A 21,523-nucleotide genomic window follows, 5' to 3' on the forward strand; every position below is an offset into this window, starting at 1 on the left:
GATCTCAGAGTCCTTTGATTGATGGTTTGAGAGTTGGAGTGATTCAACCTTGCTGCAGTGAATGCAAACATGATGGTCATGGCTCATCGGGTTGTCATCGGATTGTGTCACTGCGCTATATATATCGGGACGTCCCGCATGCATGCACGTGGTTGCAACTGATTTGCCCTTGCAGTGACTTCTATATATAGTGAATGAATGGCTTTTCACAGGCCTGCTCATGGAAGCTGTGTTCGAGGTAGCCATTGAAGAGCTACAGAAATTTAATTTAATATAATTTAATTCAAATGAAGCATCCGTTGTACTGCGTAACGCAGTCTGCGTTAGTGCTTTAAGGGCCACGTGTGCCAGCCGGCAGCGGGGGGACTAATCCCCCGGTCTCATCGTCGATAAGCCTGGTCAAGTTGTTTCCTCCAAATTTGTTGTACATTAGTATACGAAAATCTGAAATATTCAATGGGCTCTTGTCTGCATTACGGATAGATTTTTATTGTCCTGCAGATCGCACTCAGCCCTGGCAAGAGGACTGGACATCATGTTGTCTAGCAGCCAGGCAGGACATCTGCAACACTGCGGAATTGGAGCATCCCATCGCTCTCTTTTAGGCCCTCTTCAGTTACCAGGGCATAAATCTCAGCTGAATCCATGCGACGTTGCGAGGATTAGGTAGGAAGTCGCTTTGAGACCCAAGTTTCGACTTCCCACCTCAATTTAGCACAGCTGCCCAAAATTTATGTCAAAGAATTCTTGCTTGATCACCTCGGACAAAACGCTCATCGTTCAGCACAATGTCTTACTGGAAGTCTTGGGGGTTTGTTTTATTGCAGGACAACCGACCTGCGAGGGTGCGAACGTGTTATGGTTGCCAGCACCAGCGGTCGGGGACTTGAACATGTAGCACAGAGAGAAAATAGCAGTTTCAGCGCTGTTCGACCATGGCAGTTTGACCTGCCAACCCTGGAGGAAATGAGACACGAGGACTGGCCGGATAAGGTCAGGGACTGGGAGCTGTTTTGGACTCGGCATGCAGTCTGGCAGAACTACATCCAGTACAGTACGCGGAAGAACGCAAAGCCCAGATCGCAGCATGAGGAGTGGTGGGGCCTGCATGGCATTGAGACTGTCTCTGATGTGAGTTGGTCCCTGCTACTACTGAGAAATCATGAGACCAAAAGCTGGCACCATTAAGCTCCACTGGGAGGCCAATGACTGTGCATCCCTACCGCTTTCCTCACAGCCCCTCACTGCCTTCTGCTGTCTTGCGTGTGTGAGATACAGAGGGGCGGCTAAGGAGATGCTTGGGTGTGTGCTGCAGGCATTGAAGGCTGTGGCAGACAGAGTGCCGGACATTTTGGCAATGGGGGTGCCCATTCCGGAGCACATTCCCTTCGACACCTTCAACGTCTTCAGTGACCAACGCGATATGGACATCTATGGCAAGAAGAAGTTAAATAACTTCAGCCTTGACATGGACCTGCGCAAGCAGCGCAACCCTGAAGAGCCTGAAGCGGATGATCAGACTGCACCTGCACCCTGGGAGGTGACCTGCTTGCTGCTCAAAGCAAGCCATGCACACATACCCTCAGGACGTGTCCTGACCTTGCAATATGATTTCTTCCCTTCCAGCCCGCACACTCAATTGTGCAGAAACGTAACACGAACTGTTCTGTGTGAGCAGAGCTGGACCGAGTGGGACTTCAGGGCGTACATGGAGAAGAGGCGACGGCACGAACAAAAGTATGCAGATTTTATGCGCAGGCAGAATGCTGTCGGGCAGTACGAATACCTCAACATAACCACTATGAATGATCATCGCTTCCTGACCAACTACCTCGATCAGACTGGAGAGCTGCCGACCCGTGCAACGCATGAAGAGTTTATGGATGTGCGCACACTTTTAGCCCCTTCATTCTTTACCTGCCTGCTCTTATATACTTGCGCTGCCGTTAGTGTCATATTTTCAGCTGAGCTCGTCCTGGAGGTGTAGCTCAGAAACTTCTGCGCACAGTCATCTCATGAAGAAGAGTCTCTGTGTGTTGCTGCAGCTGATCACCAACAATGGCCGCTCAGTGCACCCGAGCGCTGTGAGCATCCGGGAGCAGGATCCATTGGAGACGTCAGACTACTTCCAGGAGGGGGTGCACTACGTTCCAGAGACCGAGGACTTCCTCAGGGAGCTGGGCCACTTCAGGGACAGTGACACTGACCTCATCTGGCGAAGGTATGCTTCAAGGGCCCCTGTGTAACTCGAAAAGCTTTCCAGAGGCAGACACAGGCCCAGCTCCCAGCCTAGATTTCTTGAGACTTGCCATCCTCTTCCTGGAAAAAGCTCAGAGGTGCATTTATGTGAGGCTCTGTGTGATGCAGCATGGTAGCATGGTCGAAGACCTGAACAATCAATTCAGTCTTTTGTTGTTTAAAACAAGGGACATGAGGCTGAAAGCCTTTACCTGCAGCTCATCTGCAGATACATCTTGCCTGGGCACGTCATACCATGCAGGGAATTCTGGTGCATGCTCTTAGCTAAAGCCCTTTGTGACACGGCTTTGCAGGGAGGAGGCTGCAAGCCCCACGCTGAACGAAGCATTTGCAGATTTTGAGGATGCCTTGCCGACAGAGCGTGAGGGGAGCCCCTTTGAGAGCGCAGAGCAGACCCTGAGCGGCAGCAGCCCAGGCTTTGAGGGGAAGGACATCGATGGCGACGAGGGCGCGGATGACTCATCAGATGCCTTTGGACAAGGCGGCTGAACGACTGGGAGTCATGCAGCAAGACTCTTCAGATTTTTCTTACTTTGCAGAGGAGTCGCGGTGGCTTTCCCTGGTGTTTCACTGAATATTCTAGAGCCCTAGAGTTGATGGTGATCATGCTACACAGTGTATTAAGTGATCCTCAGCTATTGCAGCAAGATTCCCTGATCACATGCATATGCCATGCCATCAGTGATCAGTGATGGTGATCATCATTATATGATATATATATATATATATTCTGTATGAGTGGCGAACCCAGAGCCCAGAGGGCCATAGGGCATACACAGGTCCGTCTGCAGCCGGAACCCGGGGCCGATATGCACAGGCTTGCAGCCTTGTCAACTCGCAAATGCACCCTTGCAGCCTACAGGTCTACACCCCCTTCTTACACGAATGCTGAGGGGCCATCCCTAGCAAACCGCTCGAAACTTCGGGACGGATTTCGACAGCGACGATGCGGGTGTCTCAGGAGCGGCCGCATCGCCGAATGTACCCGAAAATCGATCCGAAAAATGATGATATGCCATGATGATCATGATGATGATCATTCTGAAAACTGTTCAGGTCCACCAATTAGCAACTAGTGCCAATTCATCGGTGTATTCTGATCATCTTCATGCTTTTGCAAATCGATACCGATCATGATCATTGAGCATGCTTCTGCCGCCGGCTGCCGCCTTGAGGTCAGCACATGCTGACGACACATTATCTCCCCGGAAGCATCAGTTTACGAGAGCTCATCATGTTTTCTCCGGGTCTAACGGTGTGTCCAGCTCCACCCTTACGACAGCGTTTCTACTTACTGATTTTCCACTCCCTGCATTCAGTCTTTGGTTCGGATTCTAATTTTTATCAACCTCCGGTGCGCGGTTTCATCTGGGGAAAGGTTAACGAGTTGCGCGCTATGAACTGCATGATATAACAGACGTAGGTGACACTGTCTCTTCGCATTCTTTCTTGCATCAATCGAGGCAACCATTATCCTCATCCGTAACGGTCTTGGCAGGCAGGACGCAGAGGTGCGTGCAGGACACGGCCCTCTTTGTCCACCCTCGCAAAGCGCTAAGAGCTGTTGAATTTCTTTCTATGTATTTCTTTTGTGCTTCCAAAAGGTCTGTTAAGAGCCATTGCATGTTCCTGGCAGGAGCTCTAGCTGGGCCTGCATGACCTCTCTTTCTGGCAGCCTTCAAGACGCCTGCTTTGGGATTGCGACAGCGATCATTTGCTGCGAGCCTCTACGCGGAGCTGTTGCTGCATCTATCAAGGGCAGCGTGCCGGGCCTGAAAACCCTGAGGTGAGGCAAGAGACGCATGAGTGTGCTTTCACTTTGTAGTCTGTGCTTGTGCCTGAGGAGAATTTTTTTTTCAGGGTGTCCCTTGTTGACAAATGTGGAGATCACCTACTCCACTACCCTGTGATTGAGAGGGATGGCTATGTGGAGGGGCCTGTGATAGCGGTGGCCAAGTGCAAGCAGGGCACAGCTGCATGGCAATCCTTTCACTGCAGTCATCTGCTGCGCTCTGATCGACATCCTGACAGGTGCTGTGATTTGCTTTGCTGGTCTCGCATACATCTCATCAGTTGCAAGCAACTTGCTGATCATCCTTAAACAAGGGTTTGGCCCACAGATGCCGTGCATTTGTGGACTGGGATTGCTGGCAGCAATGCCAGCATGCCTGCGATTGTGTGACACTGCCATTGGAGGCTCCAGAAGGCGTGCTGGGGGCAGTCACTGTGACAGTGATTGCACAGCCGTTGACTTCAGAATTCATTTCCCTGCTCAAAGGTCTGGCTGCACACCTCGCGTTGTGCTTGACGCACGTGAGGTGTAAGCATGATCTGGAGGTAACACCATCACTACATCCTCTTTTTGGCATCCAAAAGGACCTTGATGGGAGTCTGATTCACAAAACCTGTGTCGTAGAGCAATTAACTAATAACCTGCCCGTGATTCACTTTGCAGATGGCGATGTCCCTGTTGCAAAAGGCATATCCATCGGACGTCATCACCCGGCTCTTGCCTGATTCTGCAACCTCTGGTCCAATGCAGAAGAAGGGCTCTTGGGAGGCCTCAGCATTGTCAGACAGCCCTTATGAACTGGAGGCAGATGGGTCTTCCATATCAGACTCATCCGACGACTGTGAGATGATGACCCAGATGCAGATGCCTCTGCCACAGTGGAAACGCGCTATGCCGTACCCAGCAACCGGGTCAAGTACTATCACGCCAGCAGACTTTTACAGGAGCTGGATTCAGGAATTCTGGAATCCAAAACAGTCGCGCTGCGCCACGTCTCTGAGGAAGCAAGCGAGTGGTAGCGGACAGTCTCAGCAGCAGCTTGATGCATCGAGCAGTGCAGGGCAGTGTGCAAGCAGCAGCATGCTCTCATGTGAGCCGCCGCTGCAAACTGCCGCAGCCATGCAGCCTCCCCATCATGGGCTGGCAGAGGGGTCCTCTCCCATCCAGGACCACAGTGCAGCTTCTGTGGGAGATGGCCAGGCAAGCTGCTGTGGCAGTGCTCCGCACCAAGCCGGGGGAGATGTGAGGGGTACTCGCCAGGATGAGAGGCTTCCTCCGTCGAGAAGGAACCCTGGTATGCCTCGGCGGCTCCTCTGACAGCTACCTTTGGCAAGAAGTACCTTAGGTCGCTTTTAAAGTCATGAGGATTTTCTAACGAGGAACACTCTGCAGGCCCTGCATCGCCCAGCGGAGTCCCCCAGGCAAACTCCCTGGATTCGAGCAGAGGCAGGCCCTCACGCCCAGCACCCCATTTCCTCCAGCAGCAGCCACGACAGCGCAGCAGCTTGACGTTTGATCGCGGCGGCAGTTCCACGATCGAACCGCATGTTGCGGGGCCGGGCGGCTACGGCGCTGGTGAGGGCGGGTTCCGGGTGCAGTGCGCGCGGCCGGGCTGCGGCGCAATGATGCAGGTGCTGCCGGAGCAGCTGGGTCTGGAGCCTGTGACGCTGGAGCGCGTGGAGCTGGAGCCCGTCACTCGCGAACAAGTGCTGGCCAGCGACCCTGCGCTCCTCTCCGACACCCTCGCAGCGCCGTCCTTCAAGCAGGTGCGGCGCTAAGCATTGCTTGCTCGTCTACCTTGGAATGTGGTGTGCTTGGATAGGGGTTGTACTGCAGAGAAGAGTGATACACAGTGGATGACTGACAGAGTGGCTGTGGCTGGTGCAGAATTGGGACCTGACGTTTGCGAAGAGCCGCCTGGAGCACAAATTCTGCGCTTGGCAGAGTGCTCGGCTGGCGAGGCTGGACGCTGTGCATGCCGTGCTCCTGGTGCTGCTGTCGCTGGCGTCCGTCCTGTGGCCCCTCTTCACAGCTAGCAGCGGCCTGCCCATCACCCTCCTTTGTGTGCAGGGTGAGCAGCCTGCCCTCATCTCACCACTCCAGTACAGGATGAATCGCTGGGTTTCAGCGGCTGCATGTGTTGGGACACCTTGCAGGTTCTAAAGGTGCATGGAATGTGCTTCTGCAGGTCTCTTTTTTGCGTTTGGTGTGGCTCTCTTCCGCGCGCGCAGCTTCTGGAGCGGTTATGCGCAGTATCGTGAGCAGATAGCGTCAGCAGAGCGTCTGGTGGTGCCTCCCCTATGCCTGCTGTACGCAGCGGTGCAAGGGCCAGCTGGATGGACAGCCCTGACACACACCCCTTACATGTGGGCGCTGTGGGGGCTTTTATATTTTGCGGTCTTGCGAACAGTCAGGTGGCGGGTGCACCTGGCCCTGCTCCTGCCAGAAGCATGCACAAGGGCCACCGCGGCAGTTGCAGCCTCTCTGTGCTTGCATGGACAACTTGTGCCTGGGCCATCACTGCTCGTCTTGTTTCAGGTAGCAACCTCTCTTGGCAGCGTTCTGTCAATATCTTTGCTTCAGCGTGCCATACAAACTTGATCCACTCTTGCAAGCTCATCTGCTGCCGGAGACAACATCACATTTTTGGACTTGTATTTGTGATGCAGGGGATGGCAGCATGCACAGTGCCAGCGATGGGATTGTACTACTCAGAATGGCGAGCTCGCCAAAATTTTGTGCGAAATATCTGCAAGGTTCACATTGAGTAAATTGAGAGGGTAATACTTGGAGTGCGCGGCAATTAATGTTGCCAACGTATGAATTTGATTTTACTCTTCAATTGACTCAATTTTTCTTTTGGATTATGAGGTCCCTCAGAAATGTACTATCACTGTGTTTGCCCACTGGGGCTAAGAATTTTCAATGCAATGAACTGACAATGTGTCACGATCGCATTGATATGGGAGCCGGGGCATCGAGGCACCCTGTTTTTTGTGTCTATCCATCCCCATGAATAGATTTTGAGGTCAAACTACAACTTGTGAACAATGTGGCCTTGGTGAGCACCAATTGAATACTTGTTCATGAGGCCATGTTGTAAAGCGCATCTGCAGGCAGCTGTCTCAGAAGTTTGGAGGAATTGGATCGCACACACATTGAATGGGCCAAGAAGTCAGCTGTTGAAGTGTTTGATGAGCATGCACCATGATGGTGCTATTACTAATAGTATGAATTGTCTGGCCAATTTGTAAATAGTTATTATTATCATGTTGCAGGCCAGCAAAACACTCCTTCTCAAATACTGGCATGCAGGCAAATAACTGCATTATGTGCCGGCAGCGGATATTGTGGATTGTCCAGGTACCCGGTCGGCCCCGGCCCCGATCCGGCGGTCACTGACGGTTGTACGGTAAAACCGTTTTTGTGACACCCGGCTTTTAACTCACGTCTGAGTCATGCACATATGCAAGGTGATGAAGATAGCATGATGCATGTGAACTGATCGTTCCCTTCTAGTATGTCCAAAAGCTGGGGGGAAAAACCCGCCCACGGGTCACTGCCATCTCTTTGAGTAAACTGAAGCAGTGGCCTAATCTGGCCTCTTCCCTCCTTTCTTGGAGCAAGGGGAGTATAAGAAGAACTTCTTATACTCCCCTTGCTTGGAGTCACATCGGAGTCTGTTTGGAGTTTGAAATACATTTTCCATCTCTTAATTAAGGAACCGTGCGGTATACGATTTATTGGTGACCTGCATCTGTCCTCGCCATCGTCACTCTTGAGTAGATTGCACAAGTCAAGCACCTATGATCTGAGATCAAGTTGATGGCAGAATTAACACTGGCAATACAAGGACGGAAAAGCTGCTGAGTATTATGTTGATTGGTGACACAGATAAATTGTCACATCTGGCAGCCCTTGTTCAGGTCTGGCACGGAAATCAACTGTGAGTTGTCTTCAAGGATTCGTTTTAGTCTGCACTCTGTGAGGCAATCTTGTAATTCAGGTCTCTGGTTCGGATCCAAAACTGGCAAAAGCCCACGCAAGGCCCTTTCATACTGCTGCTAATGGAGTGACCACCCTCTCTGCGTCAGGTGGGCTGGTGCTCTGCAGTGCTGAGACTCAAAAGCACGCAGGTCCATCATTTCCTCCTGCGTACTGACTGGGACGTGTTGGCATGCAGGCATTGTCTTGACCAGAGATGAAGGCGCTCCAATCATTGTATGTCCAGCAAATCTATTGGTCCCATTCCTGCCCTCCCATCTGCGAAATGCGCTGGCGTCGGCCTCACATGCCTCGCTCCTGCCTGGAACGAGGTGCGCATGCTCACTGTCACTTTCACACTGATCTTCCACTGTCCTGGAACGCATTGCAAAGCCACTCAGTTTCCATTCTGCTGTCCAGCATTCGGAAGTGCAGATCATTGATGCTGTGGTTTCCCCTGATGGCCTCAGGATCTCAGTCTCCACAGACTACAGCACACTCAATGGACATGCTGCAGTCGAAGGAAGATTGCGCAGATTCTTTTGCATCAGCAGTGTGGCGGCCATCTTGACTCGCCTGACGCCCAGTGAGGCTACAGCAATCTGCAAGCATGGTATATTGTGTTAGTATTGCTGCCCAGAGACTGGAGCTGAGGTGTGGATCTGCGAGTGCAGATGGCGGGGACTGGTCAGCAAAATGGCTTTTGGGTGATGCAAAGGAACAGGGACAGGGAAGCCTGCTGCCATGGATGGCAGTCCTGGACTTTCCTTTTGCACCAATTCCTGTGGCCAGACCCCTGGGCCTGGTTGCCTTTAGCAAAGGTGATCTAGGAAGCGCGATGCTGCCTGGGAGCACTATAACAGCCATGGGTTCGCCTTTTGGAGCACTCTCGCATGCCCACTTCAAGAACCACATCGCCGCTGGCATCGTTGCAAATGCAGTGTATGCGCAGGTGCATTGCACTCTTCAATTGCACTCTTTCATTGGCACATTCGCAATTGGCCACCTGCAGGCATGATGCTGACGCTTGATGCATGTGTGAGCAGGATGGGTCCCAAGCCCTGCTTCTTGCAGACATGCATGTGTTACCAGGAATGGACGGCGGACCTGTGATTGACTGCGAGGGGAAGCTTGTTGGTGTGCTGGGGTTGCCTTTGTCCAGCCACACATTCAGAGCTGAGGTGACGCAGCGAATCTACCTTGTGGCTGGATGCACAGCTTGTACTGTTTCACCTTAGTGCAGCCCCCACCTCCTAAACATCCAACATTTACACCTGTCTCTGCCTGACTAGGTGCCTACCATTATACCAGCGGGCTGTCTCATCGCGATTCTACGGACCTGGCAAGCATCTACCTCTGCAAGTGCGAGCAGCATGAGCTTGCCGGAAAATTCCAAGCCAGCTGAGTGGCAAGCAAAATCGGTGAGCCATGACAGCAACTGTGCAAGAATAGTACGATATATCTATCTGAGACTGTCATTTGCTAGCCACACAGTGTATCTTGAACAAGAGGCTGTCCCATTGCAAGGGCAGCTGATCTGGATCGCCTTGTAATTTGCAGGGTGGCAGGAGAAGCCAAAATTTGTCTCCCCGGTTGCCTCACATTGAAGGAAGGAGTCCGCCGTGTGGCGCGCCTGCACCAGGCACAGCCACTACTGGTGGAACAAGCTCTGGCAGCAACTCCTTCCCAGCGCTCACAGCAGCAGTCTGCGCAGCACAGAGCCAGCCAAAGCAATTGCAGCCGAGCCTGCAACGCACTGCTGCAGCGCAAGGCTTGCAGCATGCAGTGACCTCGGCACAGCCTGGCGTGGTGGCCGTCTCTACAAATGGAGGCACCTGGGCGTCTGGAGTGGTTGTGTCTGCGCGCAATGGCTACATCGTCACAAACGCCCACTTGCTGGTGGAGCGCACAGCCGGCAGTGGCCGCAGCAGTCAGGAAGACTCGCGTGCAGCATCAGCAGAGAGAGTGCCGCCGACTCTGAGAGTGCAGGTGTGGCAGAAGGACGGCGGATCTGCAGGAGGGCCCCCGCGTCCGGTGTCAGCCACAGCTGCGGTGGTGTTTGTGTTCCAGGGCGCTCTGGACATTGCCGTGCTGCAACTGGAGGGCAGGGCACGCGTGCACTTGCAGCAACTTGCATTGAGGGATAGCGGGCAGACGCCCAGCACAGCAGCAGGGGAGCCTGTTGCGGTGGTGGCATTCCCATTGTTCTCGCCCCGCTTCTGCCTTGGCCACATTGCGACAGCCGGGGTGGTCTCAAAGGTGCCTGTTGACCCGCCATTAGACTTGCCTCAATGAGCTTGTTGGTTAATGCTGAAGCACTTGCAGCACCACGCGTTATATATTCTGTACACTGATCTCCATTTGCTGGTCCAGGTGGTGTACTCGGAGGGAGACGATGGTGAGAGGCAGGCCGGCATACTGATGACTAATGCTGCTATTCAACCAGGTGGGACCAGAACCCGGGTGACACAATAATTTCTCAGCTCTGTCCTCTATTGGATGATGCGAGGCAATACCTTATGTGACGTGTGTGTGCTGGTGTCAGGGGCGAGCGGGGGTGCAGTGATAGGGCTGGATGGATGCATGGTGGGGCTAGTGACCAGCAACGCGCGCCACTCCAAAACGGACAGGCTCCTGCCAAAACTGAACTTCAGCCTTCCTGCAGAAGCCTTGCAGCCGCTGTGGCGTCTGCTGCTGAGTCCAGCACCGGTCAGTACTGCGGATCTCGAGAAACTTGATGTCCATACTGACGTCCTCGCCAGCATGTGGGATCTCAGCTCGCCGCCTGCGGGAGATCAAAAGCTGCCCAGCGGAGCCAGCCGACTGCAGGATCTGCTCCAGCAAAGGGGAATCGTGGAGACTGGGCGGAATAATACGAACGTTGACTCTATTCGTAGCAGGCTTTAGGAATTTCTATAACATTGTGTATTGCTCACATGTGTATGTACAGGATCTTGTGATCATGAACCATTTCTTGACCAAAGCAGTGTCTTCAGGCTGCTGAACATTGTGACTCACGATGCGCAGGCTGAATTATGATGAGTGATCTTGTGATCTTGAACCATTTCTTGACCAAAGCAGTGTCTCCAGGTTGCTGAATATTGTGACTCAGGATGCGCAGGCTGAATTATGATGAGTGATCTGGAGTCCATTGGAGCTTGCAAGACCACCTCTGATCAAATTAATTATTGTTACGAAGCCATCTCAAATGAACGTTTTCATCAAAGCTTAAGTCTTAAGATCATACATGATATGATGTTTAAGGCGAAGGATTTCGAAGGACTTATATCATGGTCAGACTTGTGTGTCATTATAGGGCATCACATGTTTAGCTCTGTCGACCGGCAGGATGCTTGTGTTAATATCCCTTTCAAATTGCAAGCAAAGCATACTGGGCTGCAGCAGAAACCTCAAGGGGTCACAGCTCACACGCCTCAGGGTGCTTAATAGCAAGGAGTCAGGTCATATTTCAGGACCAGCAAATAGAACTTGACAGCACATTGCCTAGCTCGCACAGAGCACCAGCCCTCCAAGACAGGCGGGTTTGGCACTTCCGAACGAGTTTGTTTTCCCCCGTCTTGTAAGGACACAACCTATTATACATCAGCTAAAGACAAGGACATTGCCTACTGCACTCCACAGCTCTGTTGGAGCGCCTGCTCTTCTCAAAGCGCAGCCACGCATGCAGCACCGACAGCAGGAACAACTGAGGACGGTTGCTGACGTGTCAGCCGTTGCCTCAGAGGCCCCTCTCATCGCGAGCGCATGCACCCGCGGCGGCGGCTCAGTTGTAGATCTTGACAGGGCGCTCGTACTGGGAGAAGCGGTTGCTGTTGGGGTGCGGCCGCTTGGGGCCGGTATCTGCGTGCTCCAGGCCCAGGTAGCTGGTCTCCGTGCTGACGCCGTGCGTCGCGCTCTGCCGCGCAAAGCGCAGCGCCACCACATCCTCGTCCTCCAAGTACTCCGGCTGCCGCAGGTTGACCATAAACGCAAACCTCCACTTGACAAAATCCTCCTCAGGTACGCCCAGTTTCGCCTGCGCCCGAGCGCGCTTGTCAACTGGCCAGCGGCGGTAATCATGCAAGCACTTGGACAATTAGAATGTGCGGTATGTGCAAACCCAACGGCTGGAACCTCCTTAAAAGGGGCAGAGGTCTGCTCAGATAGAGAACACTCGCCTGTATTCGTGGCTTGATGTCTGCTAGTGTCTCCTCCTCACCGATCTGCAGGATGAACGGGTGCCCAAAGTTCACCTGCGACAACATGCAGGCACAGCACGTCATAGACTGCATGAAATCACACGTAAGAATGGGAAATTTCCTGGCGCAAATGGTAAGCCAAGGCCCAGCGCTGTCTCCTGCAAAATTGTTCAGACGTATGACATGCAGAGCACAAAGGGGCGGCTGCGGCGCGCTCACGTTGTTGGTGGCGTCTGGGTTGACGTGGTAGGCGTGGATGCGGCGCGTGCTCTGCGGCGGCTCCATCTCCTCCTCAGGGATGGGCTCCGCGCGCACCTGCCAGTACCGGTCATCAATGCTGTCGATCTTCTCGTCCGGCGCAAACACCTGCACAGCCGCCGTCAGCGCCATGAGCTTAGTAGAGCTGTCTTCGAGCATCATAAATCTGGAACGAAATGAGTAGGACTTTACAGCTTATGCAGAGACCCCAGCAGCACAGTCAGTCCCCAGACCATCCAGGCAGACGCCACAAGCCAACTGTAAATTTCCTGCACATATTCTTGTGAGGCAGTAGGGTCACAACACAAGGAGCATAATGTGAATGAGGAGGATGCAGGAATGCTGCAGGCTGGCGCACCTTGTAGATTTTGCTGTAGAAGACCTCGAGCAGGCGCAGGGCTGCGGGGCGCTTGTCCTCGGGCAGCTGCTTGCGCAGCGCCTCCAGCACGTCGCCCACCGTGTCGTCCTTGGGCACGCGCACGTCGTGCTGACTCACCGGCTCCGTCCTCTCCCCATGGTACTGCACCTGCGCGTATCACCCCGCTGCTCACGCCCACCTCCCCCCCCCCCCCCCTCCTGACATCCCTGTCCGTGGCTGAGAAGGCCCCAACAAGTGCAACTAGGTCGTCGATTCAGTGAAGCATGGCACTGCACGTGCGGCAATAACTCAGCCTGCTGATGCCCACTTCTCCCCCTCCTGAGTTCACTGTCCGCAGCTGTCCCAAGGCCCCAGCCCACTGAAACGAGCGCATGGACATTACTAGGAATATCTTGGGGGCCGCGCCTTGAGGGTTTTGAGCTGCTCAAACTCGCGCAGGGGGATGTCGAGGATCTCGTAGAAGACGGTATCCAGGACGGTGCTGTAGTGGACCATGATGGACGCGAGCGTGTCGAAGCCGTGCCATTTCACGGGCTGCGGCTTGGGCGCATTGACGAAGGGCTGCTGCGCCGTGAATCGCAGCAGCGCCGGGTCTGTCAGGCCTGCCGCCTCGGCCTGCTCCGCCTTGCGCAGCGCCTCTGTGAGCGCAGCCGCCACGCCGTCATAGTCCAGGTCCCTGCTCAGCTCCAGCACCACGCCCGCCTCCTGCACATGCGGCAGCAAATGCTGAACATTTTCTGCAACAGCTCACCCGCGCTAGCCATTAATATATATTCCAAAGAGGGCAGCTTGCAAAGGACAGAAATGGGCGAACAGAGAGCAGCGTCCCCAGGATCCTCAGGGCATGCGCATCCTAGTGAATAGATGCAGCGCGGCCACAGGATGCATGAATCCAGCAATGTCTAAGCAAGGTTGGGTGGAGCGTCCACTGCGCCAAGCATGAGGTCAGGGTGATGGCAAGGGTGGATGAGGGTCACCTTGGGCTGATCGAGCCGCCGGAAGGTGACTGTCATCCTGTTGCGCACCCAGACCAGGTAGTCCTTGACTGTTGGGTAGGGCAGCTCCTCCATGTCATCCTGCGCAACCACCCACACACCCACATGCTCACCACACACGCTTCTTAAACATGCTTGCAGCACTGCTAGCTTCATCCGGACAGCACTGTTCGACCCCTCCAGACATGACCTGTTTGAGTGGGCTGGGCTGTCTGAGTGGGCAAATGGCTGGTGGGACTTCGGCAGCAAGGAAATGCTCACCTCTCTGGGCTGCTCCTGGAGGCAGAGGATGTCCCCGTCCTCCAGCTGAGCGTTGGCCAGGGAGTGGTTGGGATTCTGCAGCTCCACCATGACTGTCGGATCAAACTTGATCTCCTCATAGATGGCCAGCTTTGTGTCCTCCGGCAGCTCCGCCCGCTTCAGCAGCAGCGGGTACAGGTCCGCGAATCTCTGTGTCTTCAACACAAATATCCGCCCAACGTACTGCAGCCGCAAGAAAAGCCTTCAGGACGAGAAGTTCTCTTACAGACGTGCCAGATACATGTGACCATGCCGGTACATGCGGCCATGCACCTGCATCTTCATTCCAGTCTGCTCTATGGCTTAACCAAGAGCCATTGACGCTGCCAGCCAGGTGCATTGACATGTGCTAGCACATGAACAGGGCGTCACTCACTCGCAAGGTCTGCGTTTTGGGCTTGTAGAGCTTGAGGAAGAGGAGGATCATGTTCTTGTTGATCGGTGGCAGCTCCTTGGCGGGCCCAATGGCGGTTTCCAGGAAGAGCGCGATGGTCTGCGGCTGCTGCAGCCTGTTATTTACCGGGCTGTCCTTCAAATCCGTCACCCGCGCCTCATCCTCCGACGGCTGCAGCGCTCTCGCCGGCCTGCTCAGCCCCACTGGTGCCCTTGAGAAAATAGCTGGGACACATGCACCGATACAAGGCAGGGCTGTCTCTGCATCCCTGCTTATTTGGACAGGTGCCTCCATATACGCCAGGTCAAGCTGGGCAGTTTGCGTCGAAGAGGAGTACAGTATGACCAGAATATTGAACAGGGTTGGAGTGCTGGAAGGGGAGCTGCGCGGAACCTGAGCGTGCTGTTCTGGCGCTTGGCGAAGGTCCAGAAGCGCTGCTGCTCCAGGGGCACCCCCAGCTCCTCAGCGACCAGCTCCCTGAACTCCCCGAACAGCATCTGCTTCTTCACCCGGAAGGTTTTCACCTGCATAGTAGCCGACACCAGCCTTGAGCGCACTCCCCAATTCTGGCGCACAAAGCAGAGTAATTCCTGCTGCTCCACCTGAAGGGGCTGTGCAGTGGGACCAGTGCAGCGTAGATGGCAATTGCACCGCTCCTGTGTTCTGTGTGCCACAATAGCGGTGGAATTGCCGCTTGTCAAGGCAGGGAGCCTCCCACTATCTCTGTCCTGACCTTAGCAGCTGCCGGGAAGGCGCGATGCACGGGGTTGGCACTGAGGTGTTTGGGGAATGGGTACCGTGACCATGCAGTCCTGTGGCATATCAGGACAGCTGGAAGTGGAGGAACGCACCTTCTCCTGGTCGGCGAGGTCGAACCAGCGGTTGTGGCCGATCTGGTCGCGGATGTCAGCGTCGGTGACGATGCGGAAAACGGTGTAGAGGTGGGCCTCCTGCTTCTCGCGCCGCCGCGCCTCCTTCTCCTCCTTCTCCGCCTCCAGCCGCATGCGCACGTGGTCCTGGATGTCGCTCTTGCCCACCTCACACATGATCTGCACCAAGCCGGCATTGTTGGCGACGAGTCTTAACTTCACATGCCCCGTTTGAAGGGCCACGAGTCACAATTTGCGTGCAGCCAGAGCTTAGCCGCTCAGATGTTTGACACATGAGACCCTGCCCAAACACTGCACGGTCCCTCCAGATCACCCAAATGCAGAAGCATTAGGACACTGTGACAATGCAGAGTGGCAGTAAAGCAGACATAGAATGACGGGTGGACCACCAGTGCAGCAAGGCAGGACATGAAGTCACATGGGGCCGCACCTTGTCCCAGTGGCTCGTGCGCACGTAGACCAGCATGTAGGCATTGGAGTACTTGGTGAACTTGAAGGTGTTGAAGCCGGTGCCTGGCGGCGGGTTCTCGTCCTCGCCCCCATACTGCTCGTTCAGCGCCTTCTTGGCATCCTCCACCGACACCTGCATGCATGCGCACACCAATGAGATGACCAATAAGTCTCACGTATTGTCACATCATCCATCAAACAGCTAAAAGCAACATGCATGGCTTAAAGCCAACATCAGCTGTCGACTTGCATATGCTTTGAAAGTCGCCAACAGCACAGGGCACCAGTCAATGAAGGCGGGAGGCACCTTCTCGTCGTCGAACTTGAACCAGTGCTTGCCATCTGGTCTGATGAAGGCATAGTAGTGGCCGCCGTGCACGCCGCCGCTGTGCACGAGCACGCTGTGTAGCCTGTAGAGGTTGCGCACGGAGCGGTCCGCATTCTCCGACAGGTACTTGCCATGCTCATAGTCCAGGTCAAGCTCGTCCGGAAACTCATACCTGTCATTGATCTGCAAGCAGGGAATCATCTATTGTAAGGCACCATTATTGCACAGGCATCCGTGCATAAAGCAACCCCGAGTCTTGCATTACAAGCTAAGCTGCAAGCTGATGGAAAGGTGGTGCTGCTGCTGATGTGGAGGTGTGCTGGCGTGCGCACCTTGACCATGATGTCCCTGCGGAAGTCGTACTCAAAGCGCTTCAGCTGCAGCTGCAGCACCGGCGGGAAGTCGTCGAAGAGCACTCCTTTTCGGGCGTCCTGCAGGAACTCCATTTCTGTTCAGTACTGGACGTCTCTATCCATGATTTAAGTGCGTGCAAAAGTAAGGAGCAAGGGGGTCATCACAATTGGAACAGGAAAAGCAGAGATTGCGTCTTGCCTGCAAACCATGGTCGTCTGTCTTGTACTGGTTCTGCCCGTCCATGACCTCCACCTCGCAGTACTTGTCAAAGGAGTCGTAGATATGCTTGCACCCCTTGACATCCAGCTGCAGGTCCATGAAGCTCTCTTGCCGCGTGCTCTTGTAGTCCACATTTATGCACTCGATGAACATGTGCATGTGCCCCTCGAACAGCTGCCCTATTGTCCCCTCCACCTTTGTGCCCTGCACCCAGCAGTCCCAAGTTGGACAGGGCGCTGCCACAGAGCATCAGTATAAGTCCACAATGAGGCCACATTACTTTAAAAATTTAGAAGAAAGGTAAAAATGCAACAGTGCTTGCTCAACGCACCTTCATCTTGTCCTCCAGCTTCTCCTGGAGCACTCTATTGAGCTCTTGCACATCATGCTGCATGAAGGCGTCGTAAGAGTCCCAGCCAAAGGACTTGGTCAAGTCCTTTGTGGACACACTTGACTCGCCGAATTGCAACTGCACACAAACTCAGATCAGGAAGGCTGAGCTGCTTTCTGCATCTATCATGCTTGCTTCAGAATGATACATCCTAACGTCCCAACCCATGCTGGCTTTGAATGAGCAGCGAGGACAGCAGGTGCACACCTTGTAGAAGAGAGACTGCAGCGCCAGAGGGATGCTCTTGGCTATGTCTTCCTCTGCAGTGGGCATGTGGTACACTGCCTGCCTGAAGTAGTTGATGTTGTAGAGGAATTGCAGCAAGGAATTCATGTAGCATGTGGCGCCCTGGTTCTTCAGCCCGACAAATCCCGTCTCTTTCTTGCTGTCATAGTGGAGGTTGTCGGTCTTGTCCATCGACACCTGGGCTGTGATCTGCAAGGTAGCAGATTGTCAGCATGCATGCCATGCTGAGATTATGGATCAGGAACATTGACGAGACAACCATATCAAACTTACTGTGAGCGTGTCATCCACCAAGTAGCCCTTCTTGGGGTCCAGCAGGTCCCTCAAGTTCATGAAGCTTGTGAAGCCCCAGTCCACCCCGCCAGCACTAAAGTTGTGGTCCGCCTCTGCAATTTTACATAATGACAACATATCAGAAAATAAAGTGTCACAAGTTGTTAACATCGAAAAAGGAAGTCTTAGCAAATTGCTCGGCCTGCATCAGCCTTGGCAAAAGAAGTTGGAAACAGCGCAGGCGCTTACGCTTGGTGAAAGACTGCTCTGGACTGAGATGGTTGACGACAGTGAGCTTGAAACTTGCACGCCTCATCCAACCTAAGGGAGCCGTGTCTGCATCTGCCGCATTCAAGTAGAGCGACATAGCCGCATTTGTCCCTTCTCTGTTCCCCCGTGGGAACATCAGAATGTTCCTGCAATCCAAGGATACACATCGTCAGTGCTGTTTCCGTTGCACTTGGTTGGCAGTTCATAGCACTAGCAGACCCAACGAAAAAGCTCACCAGGGGTAGCTGCCCGCTGTGAAATTGTCTGACAATAGTCTGTGCTCCACTGTTTGAGAAAATCTAGGTATCTTCCACTGCGCAGCACACCAGGTGGTTTATATTTTCCCAGTCCATGTGTAGCCTGACTACATCTCAGGAAAGCAGAAATGCAAGGGCCTGTCCCACAGTTGGATTGACCACGCACTGTAAAAGTTCCCTCATTTGCTGGCAAGGTCTGCATTTCCTCCTCCACTCCTGTCCCACTAAGCTCCGTTATTGTAGCCACACCTGTGAGGCAACGCGACAGCGTGAATATTGCAATTATTCCAGCTGCAATGGATATGATATCTCATATCTTGTGGATTCAAGAGCATCGTGCTCCTTAACCACAAGGCCTGCCCGTGAACAAGCGCACGGGCGCATATATATAAGAGCTAGCGTGCACCTTCCATCGGCTCAGTCTCATCAGGAACCTCCTCTATCAAAGGCTCTTGCATATTATCATCGATGCCATCTTCTGTCATCTGTTCATTGATCTGAGTCATTTGCACAGCCTCCCGCTCTAAACACGATACTGGAACGTTTCCCTTTTGTCCTGTTCACAGTGATTCAACCTTCAAGTTCAAGACGCCTGGCGTAAAACTCCGATAATGTCATGCGCATCTCGGAACATCAAGAAGCGAACATAAAGTCTGCAACGAAGTAGGACTGATCTTGAGGATTTTAATATTCCGAAACAATTTGGCCATGCATGCTCCTTCAATGCGCACTTTCTAGCATCGATCTGACGGCGTTCCTGGCCAGCTGGTGCGCTGTAGTGGAATCAATGCTGGATGAAGTGAACATTAATTTGGGGGGCCCACACTGTGAGCTAGGATTTCTCTGTGACAACGAGAATCTATCGTCTGAGATCCATACATGGAGGGAAATGTGCTTCTGTATCACGAAAAACAGGTTGGAAACTGATCTCTACAGTCCGTCTATCAAATTGCAAGCAATATTCACTGATCATTCCTGCAGAGCAACTGAAAGCAATTTTGGAGAAATTCACACCGCTTTGCACTAGTGATGTACACAACAGGCTCGGAAACTCCAAGAAACGAGCGTGAATAATACGCGGAGTTCTACCATTAATCCTGGTACATTGAACTCATTTTCTTGTCAATGTGAAGGAGGCTGCGCTGTGTGGAGTCCACTGCCTAAATACATTGCTGCAAGGGCCGCTTTTTGGCGCTATTGAACTTGGCCAAATCGCCCAAGATTTGGATGCCTTGGAGCGGACGTTCATGTCAGAAAATGGCATAGAATCAGAGGACTACAAAAAGTTCATTGCGGAAGACAGCGGCAATGTCAGCTCTGATGGGTTCTTCTCCATACAGGCGAGTGAACTGTATGTTTTGCAGGCTGATGCCAAGTGTAGGTTCTTGCTTCGTCGTGACAAAGGTTTGGCTTGCAGGTGCTCAGCAAAGCATTGCAAATATTCGGGCTTACCTGCACAAACCTGGACAACCCTGAAGTAGCACAGTCGGCTGCTCAGCCAGAGCTGGAAGACGCTTTCATTTGCAACTTGCGGGTATGCTGCTGTTCAAATGCCTGTGATGTGCTGCACCACTTCTGGACTCTAAGCAATCCAGTTCACACTTCAAGCATTCGCTTGAGCAGCAAAGCAAAACGCGCAGGAGCACTGGTTCACTTTGCGCAAAATTGCTGGAGAGTGGTGGAATCTCAACAGCATGCTCCCAGCACCCCAGCCTCTGTCGCAGTTCTACCTGTCTGCCTACCTAAACCAACTGCGCCAGGATGGGTACAGCATCTTTCTTGTGCAAGGCGCTCTCCCGCCAGTCACCCTGGATGAAGCAGGTGCCTCTGTAGATGCGCCGGGCAGATGTTTCACACCAGAGCAGGTGCGCTGTATGTTAATTTGCTGCACCACTGAGAGCTGTCGCTTGCCCTCGCGCTCAATGGGAAGCTGTGCCAAACTGTTTAAAGTGACGTGGACACTTACAGTACCCTGCAGCGCTTGCTATACAAAGCCATGGAACAAGATGTTGGGAGCGTGCTTTCCTGTGTGACACACCCTCCCTGAGATTTCCTTGAATTTTCTTTGCAGGCCAGACTTGTTTCCATGGAATCAGTACAAGCGCGTGATAAAGGGTACCTGAAAGCAGCGAGTCATGGAGCATTGGCTCGAGCAACACAGGTTTTCTGTCGCCTGTGAAAGTGGCTTTGTTGGTTATTGCTGTGCTGCTTGTGGCCATTCAATATCATTCTTGCTTTGTGACTTTAAAAGTATCGATGTCTCTGGCGGCAGGAGGGAAACATGGTGACTTTGCAGTCACAGCAAGGCAATCGCAGCAGATCTCGATCTCAGTCCTGGGGCGAGGAGGATGAAGATATTGCAAAAGCTATCGCTGCCAGTCTGGAAGGTAGCCCCTTGAGTAAACCTCACGCATCACCCTTACATCATGAGCTTCACTTACCCAGGCTAGTTGCTACTGAAAATTTGACAGCCAAGATTCTCCTTTGCAGGCCATTCTGATGCTGCGCTCCCATCCGCCGAGTGTCTTGAACCCGAGGCAGCAAGCTTGGCAGACGCGACTCAAGTTGCACAGCCTCCCCCTCCACATCCTGGCGAAGAGCCAGATGCTGGTCCAGGTAGAACTTTCTCCTTGCTCGCCTTTCTTAAAGGTAGATGTTTTTTTTTGTGCATGAAAAAAGCAAATCTACCAGCAGAAAGAGTGATTTGAGTTGAGGCTGTGGCTGTGGGGGACAGAGGTTGCATGTTCTATGCAGGAATCATCGAACTCGCCATCCGCTTACCAAATGGGGCCCGGCTCATGCGGCGGTTCAACAGCGGCCAGCCGGTGTCCGATGTCCTGGAATATGTGCGCTACAGCTGCCCTGAAGTGGGGCCCAAGCCTGTCCTGAGTGCCCAGCTGCCGCGCAGAGTCTTGCATGACGTCAGGCAGAAGCTCAGGGATGCGGGGCTGGCCAATCGAGAGGCTCTCACCGTCCAGGCACCTTCGTAGTATCAGCAGCCTCTGCTGGGCATGGCCCATTCCTAGCGCTAGCATGGAATAGACACAACATACAATGGAACAAGATTGGAGTGTGCTGTACAGTGGTTGAAGATGCATAGGCATTCCCTACATTGTGCATGTTTTGTAATGTTTGGTACGTGTGGTCCTGAATATCCTTGCTCAAGCAAGCTTCCATTCTTACACAGATCAGCAGCATAGCACACACATAGCAGTACTAGCAGAAAACAGCAGGAATTTTTAGCGCAGTCATGATGAAAAGACAACATCATCAAATCTTTGAACA

The 21,523-nt window shown here is 53.2% G+C and overlaps 3 protein-coding genes across 3 annotated transcripts; 2 read left to right on the forward strand and 1 right to left on the reverse strand.

The window, feature by feature from the left end:
* The first annotated feature begins 438 nt into the window (after window positions 1–438).
* Window positions 439–2,996, forward strand: COCSUDRAFT_64592 (hypothetical protein). Its single transcript, XM_005651138.1, has 6 exons — window positions 439–666; window positions 828–1,131; window positions 1,316–1,540; window positions 1,679–1,885; window positions 2,046–2,221; window positions 2,553–2,996. The coding sequence occupies exons 1-6, from the start codon at window positions 536–538 to the stop codon at window positions 2,746–2,748; spliced, it is 1,239 nt and encodes a 412-aa protein (XP_005651195.1). The 5' UTR covers window positions 439–535; the 3' UTR covers window positions 2,749–2,996.
* An 8,256-nt stretch (window positions 2,997–11,252) lies between these two features.
* COCSUDRAFT_52416 (cysteine proteinase) lies at window positions 11,253–18,723 on the reverse strand (the record flags this gene model as incomplete). The annotated part of the gene is made up of 20 exons (XM_005651139.1): window positions 11,253–12,071; window positions 12,214–12,288; window positions 12,454–12,600; window positions 12,851–13,018; window positions 13,277–13,576; window positions 13,849–13,947; window positions 14,128–14,349; window positions 14,543–14,750; window positions 14,954–15,084; window positions 15,412–15,609; window positions 15,881–16,033; window positions 16,208–16,411; window positions 16,561–16,659; window positions 16,781–17,005; window positions 17,133–17,270; window positions 17,400–17,615; window positions 17,712–17,824; window positions 17,955–18,127; window positions 18,218–18,245; window positions 18,645–18,723. 20 exons carry the CDS (start codon window positions 18,721–18,723, stop codon window positions 11,820–11,822), a joined length of 3,228 nt encoding a protein of 1,075 aa, XP_005651196.1. The 3' UTR covers window positions 11,253–11,819.
* Window positions 18,724–19,932: 1,209 nt separating this feature from the next.
* COCSUDRAFT_59173 (hypothetical protein) lies at window positions 19,933–21,228 on the forward strand (the record flags this gene model as incomplete). The annotated part of the gene is made up of 3 exons (XM_005651140.1): window positions 19,933–20,103; window positions 20,511–20,625; window positions 20,993–21,228. The coding sequence occupies 3 exons, from the start codon at window positions 19,933–19,935 to the stop codon at window positions 21,226–21,228; spliced, it is 522 nt and encodes a 173-aa protein (XP_005651197.1).
* Window positions 21,229–21,523: the final 295 nt, after the last annotated feature.

Source organism: Coccomyxa subellipsoidea (assembly GCF_000258705.1).
Source record: "Coccomyxa subellipsoidea C-169, whole genome shotgun sequence".
Taxonomy (NCBI): domain Eukaryota; kingdom Viridiplantae; phylum Chlorophyta; class Trebouxiophyceae; family Coccomyxaceae; genus Coccomyxa; species Coccomyxa subellipsoidea.

What these genes read in the sequence shown, in the direction of transcription:
- COCSUDRAFT_64592 (XM_005651138.1), top strand. Translation starts at nt 536, where the DNA reads ATGTTGTCTAGCAGCCAGGCAGGACATCTGCAACACTGCGGAATTGGA. An exon ending in TGCGACGTTGCGAGGATTAG is followed by an intron (nt 667 to 827) that starts GTAGGAAGTCGC and finishes GTTTTATTGCAG; the next exon opens with GACAACCGACCTGCGAGGGT. An exon ending in CGCATGAAGAGTTTATGGAT is followed by an intron (nt 1,886 to 2,045) that starts GTGCGCACACTT and finishes GTGTTGCTGCAG; the next exon opens with CTGATCACCAACAATGGCCG.